Source organism: Nematolebias whitei, chromosome 22 (assembly GCF_014905685.2).
Source record: "Nematolebias whitei isolate Nwh7 chromosome 22, NemWhi1, whole genome shotgun sequence".
Lineage (NCBI taxonomy): Eukaryota > Metazoa > Chordata > Actinopteri > Cyprinodontiformes > Rivulidae > Nematolebias > Nematolebias whitei.
In genome coordinates this window covers 7,004,577-7,021,726 of record NC_056519.1, presented here as the reverse complement: position 1 = coordinate 7,021,726, position 17,150 = coordinate 7,004,577, and the positions used below count along the sequence as shown (strand labels likewise).

At 42.2% G+C, this 17,150-nt stretch overlaps 1 protein-coding gene across 1 annotated transcript; it reads left to right on the top strand.

Moving 5' to 3' along the window:
• Positions 1-283: 283 nt before the first annotated feature.
• Positions 284-17,044, top strand: kdm5a (lysine (K)-specific demethylase 5A). The gene is made up of 28 exons (XM_037695830.1): positions 284-470; positions 1,031-1,108; positions 1,370-1,492; positions 1,813-1,983; positions 2,130-2,324; positions 2,631-2,709; positions 2,803-2,894; positions 2,989-3,147; positions 4,399-4,518; positions 4,628-4,786; positions 6,148-6,329; positions 6,404-6,566; positions 6,638-6,757; positions 6,826-7,020; positions 7,136-7,317; positions 7,461-7,585; positions 9,125-9,275; positions 9,363-9,483; positions 9,593-9,769; positions 10,031-10,209; positions 11,344-11,662; positions 11,768-12,328; positions 12,427-12,585; positions 13,232-13,360; positions 13,447-13,594; positions 13,676-13,896; positions 14,057-14,524; positions 16,467-17,044. The coding sequence occupies exons 1-28, from the start codon at positions 324-326 to the stop codon at positions 16,740-16,742; spliced, it is 5,199 nt and encodes a 1,732-aa protein (XP_037551758.1). The 5' UTR covers positions 284-323; the 3' UTR covers positions 16,743-17,044.
• Positions 17,045-17,150: the final 106 nt, after the last annotated feature.

Here is a 17,150-nt window from a genome sequence, read left to right as displayed (position 1 = left end):
TTTCCTGTGTAACATAATACAGCTGTCAGTGGGGGGAGGTTGGGTTTGTGTTTAAATGCTAAACGTAATATTTTTGTTTTGTTGAAACGTTAACAAAGCTAATACTCGAAGGAAGGAACGCTGGCGTAAAGGACTTCCCGTTCCAGGGAGCGAACACTCAGTCATTACCAGCTTATTTTTTTATATTTCCTATTGAGACAATTATCATGGACACGAAGGAAGTTATTGAATTTAATCATTGTTAAAATAGATTGATCCGGACGCGGTTTTATGTTTTGGGGGGTGCCGTTTTGAATGATTGCTTCGCCTGGAGCCACTCCGACATGTCTGCTTTTGCCGAGTTCGTCCCCCCTCCCGAATGCCCGGTGTTTGAGCCGAGTTGGGAGGAATTCTCGGATCCTTTAGGATTCATCAACAAGATCCGACCCATTGCAGAGAAAACGGGCATCTGCAAGATACGGCCTCCACAGGTAAACTTGCACCTTGAAAACAAATGTTTAGTGTAAAACCAGCAGGGATTTGTGCAGTTGTGATCGTACGTAAAGTGCGTAGCTTAGGTTGACTGGGCCTACGTAAAAACAGCGCAACTTCTTAAAGGTCAAAAAATGGCTCAATTTATAAGCAGGACTCATTTTTTTAAACAAGTGTGCTGCTTTTTTAAATTTATCTTTTAAGAAGAGTTGTAAAAGAGTGAAATTACACTGTTTTGTGTGTTTTTATTAAGCTAAGGTACATTTTGTTAATAATGATGTGACACTGGGTCAAGTGCAGGCCTAAAAGTCATGAGAGTAATGAAGGTGACATTTGGCCAAGATTTGTGTTTTTAATCGCATAACGCATAGTTTGAATACAGATAAAAATAAAGTGCTTTAAAGTTCAGTCATAAATCCTGGTTCTGCTGCAGAAAAAAGTACGAATGTTAAATGTACGCACAGCTGCACGTTACTGCGTAAATGTGTAATGTATTTCCTTTAAGATGCATAGTCTTTTGACACTCATTTCATTTGCGTTTTTTTTTTTTTTTTTCCAGGACTGGCAGCCTCCATTTGCCTGTGATGTTCGCAACTTTCGCTTCACTCCAAGAGTGCAAAGACTAAATGAACTTGAGGTGAGTTTTACTGAATTATATTTCACCTGTTTTAAAGCAGAGTTCTGGATTGAATTTAGATGTTAATTTTATGCTATTTACCATTTAGATTGAGATTTCAGCTATTTTTGCTCAATGCAGCTCTTCATATGCTTTTAAAATGGGTTTCACATGACTTTATAACTTATGTAGCCTAAAAGTATTCATGTTCAGTTTTTTTTTTCTGAGGCACCAGATGAGCAAAACAGTTTAACACCATCATCTTGTCCTCTGTGTCTTCAGGCTCTCACTCGGGTTAAACTGAACTTTCTGGATCAAATTGCAAAGTTCTGGGAGCTGCAGGGATCAAAGATTCGATTCCCTCATGTGGAGAGAAAGATTTTGGACCTCTATCAGCTCAGCAAGGTAAAACCACAACAGTTTAGAATTTGCTCCTGTGTGTTTTTGTAGTTCAGAGATGTACTGCTGATTTTATAAATGTCGCTAAAGATTTGATTTGTTTTCAAAACAATAATAAAATATTTGATTGCCTTTTTATTTATGAAATTTGTTATAGCAATTGTCGCAGAACTTTGGAAGCATACTATAATTAAGTGCTTTAGCACACTAGTTGTGAATATGTTTAAATGTATTGCTGACAGTAAGTTCCTCTGTTAGTTTGTAAGCGTTGTCAGTGTTCATTATGCTGTTAAAATCCTCATTTTGGACACTCTGATTCTTTTTAGATCGTGTCGTCCGAAGGCGGCTTTGAGACGGCATGCAAAGAGAAGAGGTGGTCCAAAGTGGCCAGTCGAATGGGCTTTCCGCAAGGAAAAGGCACTGGTTCTCTTTTGCGTTCACACTACGAGAGAATCCTTTATCCTTATGAGCTCTTCCAGTCTGGAGCTACGCTCACTGTAAGTGCTAAGCTACAATGCTGTTTATTTACGTCTAACTGACTGTAAGTAATTTTACTTTAAAGTGCCCGTGACTTTAAACATCAGTAATAGAAACCTTCCCGCAAAAACAAATCATATTTAACTCCACTAATCACTTTGAACAGGGCCTCCACAGGCTGTACGATGAGGCAACCGACGGGGAGGAAGTGGATGAAGGAGTTGGCGAGGAGACGATGGAGGAGGAGGAGGAACAAGACGAGGAGGATGAAAAGGACAAGGAGAGAGACTCGGAGGGTGATTTGATGCAAACCAAAGAGCAATTTCTGCCCGAGAGGCGCTCCAGACGACTGAAGTCAGAGGTACAAGTCAAAATAAGCTGTTTGTATCAGAAGTCATGTGTTTGAATTGTTCATTCCTTCACCCGCTGTGTAATGGTTGCTTTAATGACATGGCTCATGAAGTGATAGGTGGCTAGTTAAGCACTATTTGAGTGCAAATCATGGAAAGATGCATTTTAAACCTGATGGCGATCATACATTTGCTGTTTTTGGCTCAGAAGCTGCTGTAGTTCTCTTTTTTTTTTACAGACTAAATCCTGTGCTTCCCTTTAACACCTTTGAATTAATCAGTATTGTTGCGTTTCCCCGTCTGCTGCTCTTCTTTAGAGAGAAAACAAAGAGCCTAAAGGCCTCAAACTCTTTGGAACAAGTCCCAAGATGGTCGGTTTGGAGATTCTTTCTGCTGGTAAATTGAATTTTTGGCCGACTTTGTTTTTGGCATTTCAAATTCCAGGACTGACTTACATGTCGACTTATATGTTGACACTTTTTCACGTAGATGATGGATTCATTAAGAAGCAGCGTCACCTCAAAGCTCAAGCCTTCGCCATCAAGATGAGACCACGCAAGGAGACCTTAGAGGTCAACTTTGTGAGTACCATTTATTTGTGTTTTACATTAAAGTTGATGTTTATTGTATCTAGCTACCTATCTTTTTTAACCCTCTGTTGCATTAATCCCCCAGATTGACCTTTATCTCTGCCTGGTTTGTGGACGGGGCAACGAAGAGGAGCGGCTCCTGCTGTGTGATGGCTGTGATGACAGCTATCACACCTTCTGTCTCATCCCACCTCTGCAGGATGTGCCCAAGGGGGACTGGCGATGCCCGAAGTGCGTCGCAGAGGTACTGATTATTTCAAATGCCTCAGAGCAGGCTTACGTGTTTATATTTGGGCCGTCACTTTAATTAGGAAGTGGGACAGCTGTATGATTTCAAATACATCCACAGCAAAAGTATCATTTAACATCTGTTCTAATAGGAATGATTGACAGCCCTAATTTACACCAGTCAGTTATAATATTATCGCAACAAATAAAATGTGTAACTGCGTTCCTGCTTGGTCGGTCTCTGAGAAGAAAACCCAGTTTACAAAGACCTCCATCCTACAATCCACAGGTGTTTAATGGTGTTTTGCCACAATCTCAACTCTCATCAGTTCTGTACCCCACCCACCACCACCACAACCAGTTAAGGGCCTGCCCACTGCCAGTACCCACTCCGCCTGGTTTATGTGTCTACCTTGTTCATGGTTCCAAGCGACTGCTCCATGCTGATGATTTTAACGTAAGCACACAGCAGCCGTTAATTGGCTCACGGAGCTACGCAGGTTCATCACATTTACTGACCGATGTTAGGATTCACCCTGAGCTGGACGGCGCCACAAGAAACGAGCGCATTTACTGAGAGATATTGGAGCTGTTCATCCAGCATGGTTACACCCTGACTTACAAGCAGTGCCGGGACAAGCTAAAGAAATTAAAGTCTGATTAAAGAGCAATTAAGAACTGCAATGAGCAGAGTGGCTCAAACACAACGACCAGTTACGATACCTCCCACTTTGCATTGACAATCCGTCCACAGAGCAGGGAAACGAGTCACAGCGGCAAATCACCTCCACTTGAGAAGAACCAATAAGCTGAGAGCCGAGTGGAGTCACACTTAATAATGACAAAACAGTTAAAGTACCGGTACCCATATTAATATCCAAGTACAGTCTAGGACCCCTCATGTTTACTGCCTTTGTTCTTCATATGATCAAATCAGTTCTAGCGACTAAACAAAGTTCTACTTGGTATTTGGGAGGTGGTCATAATGTTTTGGTTATTCAGTGTTGGTATGTGATGATGGAGAAACGGTGTCAGATAGTGCAGACTACAGGATCGTCGCATTAAGCATGGCGGCCCTGAAAAACAAAAAACTAGCTTAAAACAACTTCCTGTCAGCGACTTGGGTTGTTTTATCTGATTTTAGTTTTACTGTTTAAAAGTATTTTTATTAGTTTTACTATAAATGTTTTTGTTCCATGTTTTCTTGTTTTTAATGGTTCTTGTATTTTATGGAATACAAAGTTCTTTCTTTCTTTCTTGCTGACAGGAGTGCAGTAAGCCCAGAGAGGCGTTTGGCTTCGAGCAGGCTGTGAGGGAGTACAGCCTGCAGGGCTTTGGAGAAATGGCCGACCACTTCAAATCGGACTATTTCAACATGCCCGTTCACGTATGTAGCTCGTTTGAGTGGACAGTTAGCAGCTACATGTCATCACAGGGTTTTAAGTCCTGAGATGAGATGCGGGGATTAATGCGGTTGACCTTTTACCCCCACCCAGATGGTACCTACAGAGTTGGTAGAGAAAGAGTTCTGGCGCCTGGTCAGTAGCATCGAGGAGGACGTCATCGTTGAGTACGGAGCTGACATCAGCTCCAAGGAGGTGGGCAGTGGCTTTCCTGTCAAGGACGGCAAGAGGAGGCTCCTGGGCGACGAGGAGGTGAGAGAAGTGGTGTTGTAGCGAATTGAAAACAATATTTACCTTCTGTGATGTGTTTTTATGTATTTATTTGAAGTGGGGTGAAAAGCAGAAGTACATTAATGGATTTATTTGACTCATTTCTCCTCTTTGCTTTAAAGCCCAAATCTCTGCCTGTTGTGAAAAGTTCTCTTACTAAACAGGAAGAGAGAGGAAAAGTTGTTTAGAAATGCTTATTGGGGTAGGATTATTAAAAGTTTTAAAATTTAAACAACAAAAAAATACCTTGAGCACCATTAAATCAAGTTGAGTTTGGTGCTTTAAGAAACCTGCCGAGAAAAAGCAGTACTATCAAAACACAAAGCGTTTTGCAGCTCGCCAACAGAGACCAGAGTGTCTGTCCCATTTAGGCTGTGTTCCTCACAAAGCTGGACCATCTGCAGTTTAAAGAAAATGTAAGGAAATTTCTCAAAAAGGGAAAAATAAATTACAGTGTGTCATGCAGTCCCAGCATTTTTTGATAATTGCAACGTCAACGCGAGTTACGCTAGTAGCAGCATCATGCTGTGAGGAAGTTAAGCTAATTGATGCAGAAGGAGTGATGGATGGTGTTTAAAGAAAAAACGTTGTGGAAAACCTGTTATGACTCGGGTGGAGGGTCAACGTTTAAAATGGCATCCTAAACTTAATGCTAAAGCAACTCTGGGCCTCACATGGTTTCCACATTGTGATCCATGAAATAAGATTTTTAGACCCCAACCTTTGCTAAAATACAAAAATATTACTGACGCGCCAGTTAAACTGCTATAAGGATAATAGAAACGGCCTTAATAACTGTTTTACTTTTTTTATCCACGTAAAACTTTTTATTTATTTTATTTTTTATGGGAAATGATTCAGTCAGCAATATTTTTTTTAACATATAATTTGATTTCTAGAAATCATCAAGTTCTCCTCTTGTCACTTTTATTTTCCCCCTGGCCACAACTTTTGGAACAGCTGCTCTATGGGAGAAATTTTAATTTCTATAATCGGTCTTAAATTGTGGTGAAATCCAAACGTTGTTAAACACCAGCAGACCCATTTCAAGCTCTCCTCTCTTTGAAGAAGAAGCTCTAACGGTTGTTTGCAGAGTTTACGGAAACTTGCCTCAACAAACTTGCAGTCGTCATTCCTGCAAAAAGTTTTTTTCTTCACAATTTAAACCAGTTAAAAATTTCTATCGTGTTAATCAAATAATATAATTCTACTAAATACATTTTAATTCCAGGATGTTAGGCTAAAAAAAATACTGTAATTGTTCTGCTTTCAGTATTTCACCCCTGATCATGTTGGTGGTTTTTATTGTGTTGCACTAAAGTACTTCTGTCCCGTCCTGCCAGGAATATGCCAACTCGGGCTGGAACTTGAACAACATGCCGGTTCTGGAGCAGTCAGTTCTCACGCACATCAACGTGGACATATCGGGCATGAAGGTACCCTGGCTCTACGTGGGGATGTGTTTTTCCTCGTTCTGCTGGCACATAGAGGACCACTGGAGTTACTCCATCAATTTCCTGCACTGGTGAGGCAGCAAAACCAACATTACCTTTAATGTCATAATGTTATAAATCATAACTTTGTTCCTCTGCGCTCCAGGGGTGAACCCAAGACTTGGTACGGAGTACCAGCTTCTGCAGCAGAGAAGCTAGAGGCTGTGATGAAAAAACTGGCTCCAGAGCTGTTCGACTCCCAGCCAGACCTTCTTCACCAACTGGTCACCATCATGAACCCGAACATCCTCATGGAGCATGGTGTTCCTGTACGTACCCTGGTGTTAGTTGAGCTGATGACGTATTCTGCACTCGTTCATACGAATGTTCCTCTCCGCAGGTGTACAGGACGAATCAGTGTGCAGGGGAGTTTGTGGTGACCTTTCCCAGGGCTTACCACAGCGGCTTCAACCAGGGCTACAACTTCGCCGAAGCTGTTAACTTCTGCACCGCTGACTGGGTAAACAGTTATCTTTGTGGGTTGTTTTTTTTGTTCGTAGAGGTGTTACATTTTTACCTGTTTCTCAGTTACCACTGGGGCGTCAGTGTGTCGCCCATTACCGACGACTCCGTCGTTACTGCGTCTTCTCCCACGAGGAGCTGTTGTGCAAGATGGCTGCCGATCCAGAGAGCCTCGACGTGGAACTGGCTGCTGCCGTCTTCAAAGAGATGGGAGAGATGATAGAAGAGGAGACAAAACTCAGACAGGCTGTCCAAGAAATGGTAAAATCTTTTGTTTACTCGCCGTATGTCGGCCTGTTGAATGATCGTTAACCAGAATAAACATTCCCAACATGTGAACACGAACATTTAGTCTTATTTTTCTCCTGATGTTCAGGGGGTGCTGTCGTCGGAGCAGGAGGTTTTTGAACTTGTTCAAGATGATGAGCGTCAGTGCCACAAGTGTAAGACGACCTGCTTCCTGTCTGCGCTGACCTGTTCCTGCTGCCCAGATCGGCTGGTTTGTCTCCACCACGCAAAAGATCTCTGCGACTGTCCACTGGGCAACAAGTGTCTCCGGTGAGAATTTATTTTATGTGTATAAAAGTAAAACAGTACAAGTCATGGTCAGAACATGTATTTCTGTTTTTTTGGGAGGGAGGTGGTGTTACTTTCCTCCCTGATCTAACCTTTTCAGCTTGTTTTTATTCGGTATATTTCAGGTACCGTTACGATCTGGATGAGTTTCCGTCGATGCTTTACGGTGTGAAGACTCGGGCTCAGTCCTATGACACCTGGGCAAAGAGGGTCGCGGAAGCTTTGGCAGCAGATCAGAAAAACAAAAAAGGTGTATTTCTCTTGACTATGCAATATTTACCAGTACACACTAGTGTACTTCATTTTTAACTAGAGAAATTTCATTTCCTGCAAAAATGTAGTGTGAATGCTTATTGCTGAAGAACTTGCTGAAAAACAGCTAAAATTAGCTCAAAACATGCTGAAATGTAGCTGAAATGGAAGAACAAGCCTAAGTTAGCAGACGAAAGCAGAAAATACACATATTTGCTGAATTATGTTTAAATTGGCAGAAATGAGCACAGAAATTAGGAAATTAGCTAAAAAAAAGGCTGAAAAGTAGCTGAACAGGCAGAAAGAAGCTTAAGCTACTAGAAGGAAGCAGAAAGAACTGAAATGAGTTAAAAAAAATGTAGAATTAGCTTAATTTTTTTTTTTAGCACAAAACAGCTAAAAAGTAGCGGAAATAGTAAAAAAAGGTTGAAACTAGCAGAAAGGAGCATATCAAGCTGAAATGAGCAGAAATAAGTTACTGTAGTTAGGCTGAAAGTAGCAGAAATTACAAAAAAAAAAACTTGAATTTATCTGAAAACTGCTGAGATTAGCCAAATATGCTAAAAAAAAAAACGTAAATGAAAAAGGTAGAACAAGCTTAAATTAGTAGAAAAAAACAGAAAGAGCATATGTTTGCCCAATTAGACTGAAAGAAGAATGAGCACAAAAAATGGAAATTATCTGAAAACAGCTGAAATTAGCAAAAAAACATATGAAAAGTAGCTAAAAAAGCAGAAAGCGACTGAAATTACAAGAATGAAGTGGAAAGAGCACAGTTTTGCTGAATTAGGCTGAAAAAGTTTAAATGAGTGCAAAAAGTGTGGGATTAGCTGAAAATGACTAAATTAGTATAAAAGCAGCTAAATAATAGCTGAAATAGTGGAAAAAGCTGAAACTTGCAGAAATAAGCTGAAAGGATCATAACAAGCTGAAATTAGCAGAAATCAGTTAGAAGAAGCACAAAATGTTGTAGATAGCAGAAAGAACCTGAAAGGAGCACAAAACAGCTGCAAAAACTGCTGAAAGGAGCTGAAAGGAGCCATAAAAAAGGTTTAAATTTGCACAAAGAAGCTGAAGCAGAGCAACATGTGAAAGGAGCAGTAAAAGGTTGTGAACAGATCTAAAGATTTGAAGGATGTAAAATGAGCTCAGTTCTTTTTGTAAGAGGAAAAAAATGGCAGAAAAGGCTAAATATTTCAAAAAGCTAAAGCTGCACCAGTACCAAAAGTCATAGCAGGATTGTCCTGAAAGAGCTGAACGTTTTGATTCATGATTTGTTAAAATAGCTTGAAAACTACTGAATGCGAATCTCGCCCAAAAATGTATGGAAGATAAATGGATCACAATATTGAGAATGTTTCATAAACATTCACACAATAAATAAAATAATTTAATTGAATAGGAAACTGGGGTCAACAACACACGTAATGACATTTTTTACTGTTTCTTTAGACTGATTGAGACTAATTACATCTAAACAAGTTATGTTTGTAATGTACGCTGTAGAACAATGTGAACTGTCCCTCTCCTTTTGTAGATTTGATCGAGTTGAAGGTTTTACTGGAGGATGCGGAGGACAGGAAGTATCCCGAGAACACTTTGTTTCGTCACCTGAGGGAGATGGTTAAAGAAGCGGAGACGTGCTCCTCAGTGGCTCAGCTGCTGCTCAGCCGCAAGCAGAGGCACAGGTCTGTCCACGCAAGTGAGCAGAAAACCTTTAGTTTAGTCCAGGAGAAGAGAGAAGAAACTCAAGTGTGATATTTGTGTTTTTCCAGCAGCCGCCTTCGTTCTGAGAGTAGCCGCAATCGCACTAAGCTGACCGTGGATGAGCTGAAAGCCTTCGTGGGCCAGCTCTACAAGCTGCCTTGTATAATCAGCCAGGCGAGAGAAATCAAGGTTCGTCTCGTTTGTTCAAACATACCCAGCTAATTTCTTCATTATTCCTTTTTCTGCTCAGTCTTCTGTTAATGATAAACGTCTGTTTTATCCTACTGCTACTACTCAGGAGTTACTGGAGACTGTGGAGGATTTCCACGAGCGAGCCCAGGTGGCACTATCGGATGAGATGCCAGATTCCTCTAAGCTGCAAGAACTTCTGGATCTGGGCAGCGGACTGGACGTGGAGCTGCCCGAGCTGCCCAGGCTCAAACAGGAGCTGCAGCAGGCTCGTTGGCTTGATGAGGTGAGCTGGGAACTGGTTAGTTGTATTGTGGCTCAACATAAGTGCATAAAGATTAGACTCGGTTTTACTAAACCACTCAAATCAGTTTGTTTTTGCAAATAGTAAAGAGCACTAATGATTGCACACTTCTCCAGGTGAGGTTGTCAAACCGCGCTTCTCATGGAAACTCCCAGAACTCTGTGCATTAGATTAACTTCTAACAGCTGCAGCAGTTCTCTTGGTCGGAGACGTGACTCTTGTGCCTTCTTTATTAAATCCCAGGTGCGCGTCACCCTTGCTGAGCCACACCGTGTCACTCTGGAACTGATGAAGAGACTGATAGATTCTGGAGTGGGTCTGGCTCCACATCATGCCGTGGAGAAGGCGATGGCCGAGCTGCAAGAGATCCTCACTGTCTCAGAGAGATGGGAGGACAAGGCACGAGCCTGTCTGCAGGCCAGGTAATGTTTCACATCTTCCCCTAAAAACATCTAAAATGTACCGTATTTTTCGCCATATAATTTGCGGGTTTTTTGCATAGTTTACATACCCTGCGACTTATTTATGGATTTTTTTTCCCCATATTTATAAACCAATTTTTGGCTGAGAGATGACTGTTTTTATTCTTTCTGACTGAAAATGTTGAACACTACCATTTTCAGCCGCTAGATGGCACTCGAGTAGTATGGCATGCCGTTGTGTGATGTAATAGGTAAAAGTGGCTATTAATGACACAATTGGCTTGCCGTAACCTGCCACCTTTTGTTCTGCTCGCTGCTTGGAGCAGCTGTCAAATCAGCCTCATTTCACTGCGCCACCCTGACGAAATGAAGCTGATTTGACCGTGAAAGTGCATTTATTAAGTAAAAGTTCATCTGAGACACACCTTTGCTGTAATGTCGAGCGAACAAATTTTAGGTGCTTACCTTTTTAAATTTCGAAGAAATGTGCAGCGTTCCTCCTTCCTGATTTCCTCCCTGTTTGCGCGCTCCAGGAGCACCGAGGCAGCGAATACTTTTGAAATGCAGCTGATTTGACCATTAAAGTCCTTTTATTAAGTAAAAGTTTAACTGAGAAACACCTTTACTATAAAGTCGAGCAAACAAATAAATGTTTTTAGGTGTTTGTCGTGTTAAATTTCGAAGAAATGAACAGCAACTCGTCCCTCTGCATGTTCCTACTTTCGTGTATCGGGTTTTGAAATGCAGCTGATTTGACCGTCAAAGTGCATTTATTAAGGAAAAGTTAAATTGAGACACACCTTTTACTATAATTTCGAGCAAACAATTGTTTTAAAGTGTTAATCTTGTTAAATTTGTATTAAAATCCTCCCGTGCACGCTCCCGCAGCCACCATTTGGCAGCCAATTGATTTTTGGCACAACACCGGCCCACATTTCCGGGTTGTCAGCGGTGACGCGTAATAGATGCGACATATACAGTGAAGCAACGTATTTGTTTTATTACACTCTATTAGACATATCTGGACTGATGCGACTTATAGGGCGATGTGATACGTATGGTGGAAAATACGGTACTGAGGCAAACAGTTTCAGTTCTCTCACTTTTTTCATACCCTGCTTGTTTGTCCTCCAGACCTCGACACAGCATGGTGACCCTGGAGAGCATCATGCTCGATGCAAGGAACATCCCAGCCTATCTGCCCAATGTTTTGGCTCTAGAAGATGCCCTGCAGAAGGCAAAGGACTGGACCTCTAAGGTGGAAGCAATCCAGAGTGGAAGCAGCTACGCTTACCTGGAACAGCTGGAGAACCTCCTGGCCCGAGGTCGCTCCATCCCGGTGCGGCTCGACCCGCTAACTCAGGTGGAGTCCCAGGTGGCTTCAGCTCGAGCCTGGAGGGAGAGGACTGCTCGCACCTTCCTCAAGAAGAACTCCACATACACTCTGCTCCAGGTATTAATCTGAATTCTTGTTTAGGCAACTGCACATCTGTATGGACGTTTGAGTGAATCAACACATCGATTGTTACAAAAACTTAATTTTTGCCTCTTCTCTCAGGTTCTTAGCCCGCGTGTAGACATAGGCATTTACAGCAACAGCAAGAGCAAGAGGAAGCGGGTCAAGGAGCTGATCGAGAAGGAGAGAGGCAGCTATGACCCGGACACTTTGAGCGACCTGGAGGAGAGCCTCGAGGAGGTGCGAGAACCTTCAGCTGTTGTAGCTGCCTTCAAAGCCAAAGAGCAGAAGGAAGTGGAAGCAATTCACTCCCTCCGTGCAGCTAACTTAGCCAAGATGGCCATGGCGGATCGCATCGAGGAGGTCAAGTTCTGCCTGTGTCGGAAGACGGCCAGCGGCTTCATGCTGCAGTGTGAGCTTTGCAAGGACTGGTTCCATGGAGCGTGCGTCCCGTTGCCCAAGACGGGCACACAGAAGAAAGTTGGCGTGGGTTGGCAGAGCAATAGCAAAGACTCTAAATTCTTGTGTCCACTGTGTCAGAGGTCGAGGAGACCGAGACTAGAGACCATCCTGTCCCTGCTGGTTTCGCTGCAGAAGCTGCCGGTGCGTCTGCCAGAAGGAGAAGCTCTGCAGTGTTTAACAGAAAGAGCCATGAGCTGGCAGGTACTCCTGTGGTTTTATCAATCAACAATCTACAATAAATGATTTCTCTTGATTTTTCTTAAATACAACGATCTTCACTGCTCTAACCACTCTACCAGGACCGAGCGCGTCAGTCTCTGGCCACGGACGAGTTGTCCTCGGCGCTGGCTAAGCTGTCTGTTTTGAGCCAGCGAATGGTAGAGCAGGCGGCGAGGGAGAAAACTGAGAAGATCATCAACGCTGAGCTGCAAAAGGCTGCAGCTAATCCTGACTTGCAGGTAGCGCAAACATTTAAGGTATTATTTGTCTTGTAGTGTCACATCAGTCAAGAAAAAAACGCCCCCGTTGTTCAGATTGTAGTCGTGTTTGTTGCCTTGACTGAAAAGAGATTAAATATATACATCTGGTTTGATTTAAGAAAACAAATGTTTAGCTACATGCTGAAAAAAGGCTTACTTTTCTATCACTGCTTACTTTGTCAATCAACAAAACTTTATTTTTAAAATGCTTCATGCAAGAAAGAGCTGCACAAAATGCTTCACAGGAAGTAAAAACGAAACAAGTCAAAACAGCTTCAGTAAAAGTTTAGAACTGTAATGCGTTGTAAAAAGTTTATCGTATTTTTCGGACTGTTAAGGCGCATTAAGCGAAACAAGTTCATTTTGACAGATTTTTGAGCGCTGTGTACCACATAAAGTCGGTTCGAGGTCAATAAGCACAATCAGCATTAATACATAAGGTGCACCAGATTATAAGACTCACTGTTGATTTTTGAGAAAATTAAAGGGTTTTAAGTGCGCCTTGTAGTCCGAAAAATACGGTAAACAGTTCAGGTTTTTAACAACTTTACCCACCGGCACAGTGAGTATGGACATATTACAGCTAGAAACCTCACATTTGAGTCTGTTTTTGTTTGTTGCCCAGGGCCACATCCAAACTTTCCAACAGTCTGGTTTCAGCAGAGCCACATCGCCACGCCAGTGTGTGGACTACGATGACGAAGAAACGGACTCGGATGAGGACATCAGGGAGACTTACGGCTATGACATGAAGGTATGTGAGACGGCGTTGGTGCGATTTTAAGCATCTAAACCTTTTTCCTCATTCTTTCCCCTGGCGTTACACATCTGTTTGTCCAGGACCCAGGTGAGGTGAAGCCCTACTTGTTCTGTGACGAGGAGATTCCCGTCAAGTCAGAGGAGGTGGTCAGTCACATGTGGCCAGCTGCTACTCCTTCATTCTGCGCCGAACACGCCTACTCGTCTGCATCCAAGTCGTGTGTGCAAAGTGAGCCCACGACTGATAAATAACTATAAAATATTCAATCCATGGTCTCATCCTGACACTCACAAAATATTTTCAATCCAGATCTTGGCACACCCAGAAAACAGCCCAGGAAGACCCCACTGGTCCCTCGAAGCTTAGAGCCGCCAGTTCTGGAACTGTCCCCGCAGGCTAAGGCCCAGCTGGAGGAGCTGATGATGCTGGGAGACCTGCTGGAGGTGTCCCTGGATGAGACCCAGCACATCTGGAGGATCCTGCAAGCAACGCAGCCTCCCTCTGAGGAGAGATTCTTGCAAGTCATGGAGGTAGGGAGGTCATAACGTTACGCAACCTGATTGTGACATCCTGAGAATAATTCTGTTTGGTGCCAGTGATCTAATTAAACACAAATCAAGTTATTGAGAAACTTGCCTGTATTAAATTTGGAATTTTAAATAATTTATATTTTTACTCTTTTTATCGCAGCCTGACATTTCCCTGATGGAGAAGCCTCTGAAGATCAAACTTAAAGATTCAGAGAAGAAACGGAAACGGAAGTTGGAGCGAGCCGAACATCACCACATGCTAATAGCCGCCGCCGCCGGCTCCTCGGCCATGGGAGACATCCGACTGTCCAAGTCCAAAGAGCTGAAAAGGGTCGGCCTCGAGCTCTGCCTCGGCAGCAAGCCCAAGAAGAAGAAGCTCAAACTCAACCTGGAAAAGAACCGGGAGATAAAGCAGCTGGCCAAACGATTAGCCAAGGAGGAAAAGGAGAGGAAGAGGAAGGAGAAGGCAGCCGTAAAGGCGGAGGCCATCAAAGAGGGCTTTGAGAAAAGGAAAGAGAAGAAGATCTTAGACATTCCCTCCAAGTACGACTGGTCGGGGGCCGAGGACTCTAATGATGAGAATGCTGTGTGTGCAGCGAAGAACTGTCAGAGACCATGTAAAGACAAGGTAAGTACAGAACTTCTCTTTATTATCTTCATCATTACACATCCGCACACGTTGAAACTTTCTGCAAAACCTTTGCGTATAGCTTGGAGTGAACTCTGTCTGTTAGCACAATATTTTATGAACCACTGGACAGATTTTAATGAAGCATTGAGGACTTAGTCATTAGATGTACGTCTACAGCCGAATGAGTTTTGGAGCCAATTCAATTCAAGATGGTCGCCACAGCCAACTAATCTTAGGAATCATAAAAATGTCTATAATTCAGACAATTCTACAGATATTTTGCTTGGATTTACCTGTCTAAATAAAGGTTGAATGAAAATTTTAATTTAATTTAAACTGAGTTTGTCTTTTTATTCAGTTTTAAAGGAATTTGTGTTATTTCTAAGGTAGAAGTTTCAAACATTTATTAATTTTGTATTATTTTTCAATGCAAAATCACCAAAATATTGACAGAATTAAAAAAAAAATCTCTCTTTTTGATTTTTATTTTTTTTTTAATTACTGGTAAATAAATTCCCCAAGTCATGCCAACTCTTCAGCGCCCCCGGTGAATGGATTATTGTTTTCCTTTGAACATAGTTAATGAACGCAACTCAAGCTTCTCAGATATCAACAGCTGATTGTGGCCCTGGAACACCTTAAAGATAACTAGAGAAACTGCATTTCCTGGAAAAATGCAGTGTGGATGCTTATTTCAGAAGAACTTGCTGAAAAACAGCTGAAATTAGCTAAAAACATGCTGAAATGTAGTTCAAATGGACGAACAAGCCTAAATTAGCAGAAGCAAGCAGAAAGAACACATAATTGCTGAATTAGGTTGAAATTTGCAGAAATGAGCACAAAATTAGGAAAGTAGCTAAAAAAAATCTGAAATAAGCAAATAGCTAAAAATTAGCTGAAAAGACAAAAAGAAGCTTAAACTACCAGAAGGAAGCGGAAAGAGCTGAAATGAGCTAAATGTGGATAGCTGAAGAAGCTAATATTAGCATAAATTAGCAAAATATTTGCTGAAATAGCAGAAAAAGCTGAAACTAGCAGAAATAAGATGAAAGGAGCATAACGAGCTGAAGTTAACTAAAGAAACGTGCTTAAATGTAACTGAAATGGATGAACAAGCCTAAATTATCAGAGGAAAACAGAAACAGCACACACTTGTTGAAATTTGTTTAGACAGATAAGAGCACAAAGGCTAGGAAATTAGCTAAAAAAGCTTAAATTAGCACAAAAAAGGCTAAAAATTAGCTGAAAAGGCAGAAGCTTAAACTACCAGGAGGAAGCGGAAAGAGTTGAAATGAGCTGAAAAGCTAAAATTAACATAAAACAGCTGAATAGTAGCTGAAATCGCAGAAAAAGCTGAAACTTGAAGAAAGGAGCTGAAAGGAGCATAACAAGCTGATATTAGCAGAAACAAGTTAGAAGAAGCACAAAAATGTTGTAGTTAGCAGAAAAAAAATCTGAAAGGAGCACAAAACAGCTGAATAAACAGCTGAAAGAAGCCGAAAAACGTACAGAAGAAAAATGGATCACAGCAGTGACTCTCTCTTACTCATGACGCATTAATGATGTAGCTCAGACTGCTTTCAGCCGAGTTAACCAGTGCCCACTGCCCAGTCTGCCCACTGTCAGTGAAGGAACAGCCAATCAGAGCCGAATAACCGGTCGGTCTCTGTGTGGAGTAGACAGGATGAAACTGAATTAGTTTGCAGCAAAACCCATGTTTCTTATCTGTATTAAATGCTGTTTGTTTGCTGGTGAAAACGTGTTTTTTATTAGACACATGGGTCTCATGACTGAATCCAAACGAAGCATGAGACCAAACGTGGGTGAAGAGAAAACTGAAGATATTATCTGATGATTTTCTCAGTTTGAGAACAAATGTCAGCTTCATGTTATTCCTTGTGATGCTAATCTTCTCGCTGGGATCCGTGTGTGTTTCCAGGTGGACTGGGTCCAGTGCGACGGAGGCTGCGACGAGTGGTTCCACCAGGTCTGCGTCGGGGTTTCCTGCGAGATGGCCGAGACCGAGGACTACATTTGCTTGGACTGCTCTGAGAAAGCGAGTGGGGGAATAACCGTGGAGGAGGAGAGCGTCGTGGTGCTGTCGGCGTGCGGCGTTGTGCAGAGCGTGCACTCGTCCGTGCCCTCGTGGTCCTCTGCGCCTCACGTCAACCCAGCGGCTTCCATTCTGCAGCAAGACCCTCAGCAGATCAGCTAGCACCGAACGTCAGGCGAGAACTGAGCGCCCGAGCGTTGTAAACATCTGGAGAACAAAAAACTTTGAGACCGTATTTCTGTCTGGAGTGTAAAAGCACAAGAAATGACTTGGAAAAAGAAGTTTTAAACTGCTAACGAGTGCAGAGTTAGTCCTCCTGTCAACATGTAGGTGTAGAAACACCCGAAGGCTCTTATTTACAGTCCAACAAACACACACTGACTCGAGCTGTTGCTTTCAGCCCAGGATGGTTGGCCCCTCCGACCTTTGACCCCTCAGACACTTAACATCTCAGTACGACTAGGAAACCAAGTGGATGTAATGTAGTACAATTATTTATAACGTGTATAGTTTTTAAACCTTTAAAAAATGGATTGTTTTCGTTTTTCTCACCTTTAATAAACAAATCCT

What these genes read in the sequence shown, in the direction of transcription:
- kdm5a (XM_037695830.1), top strand. Translation starts at nt 324, where the DNA reads ATGTCTGCTTTTGCCGAGTTCGTCCCCCCTCCCGAATGCCCGGTGTTT. An exon ending in ACCTCTATCAGCTCAGCAAG is followed by an intron (nt 1,493 to 1,812) that starts GTAAAACCACAA and finishes GATTCTTTTTAG; the next exon opens with ATCGTGTCGTCCGAAGGCGG. An exon ending in AGGCTCGTTGGCTTGATGAG is followed by an intron (nt 9,770 to 10,030) that starts GTGAGCTGGGAA and finishes ATTAAATCCCAG; the next exon opens with GTGCGCGTCACCCTTGCTGA.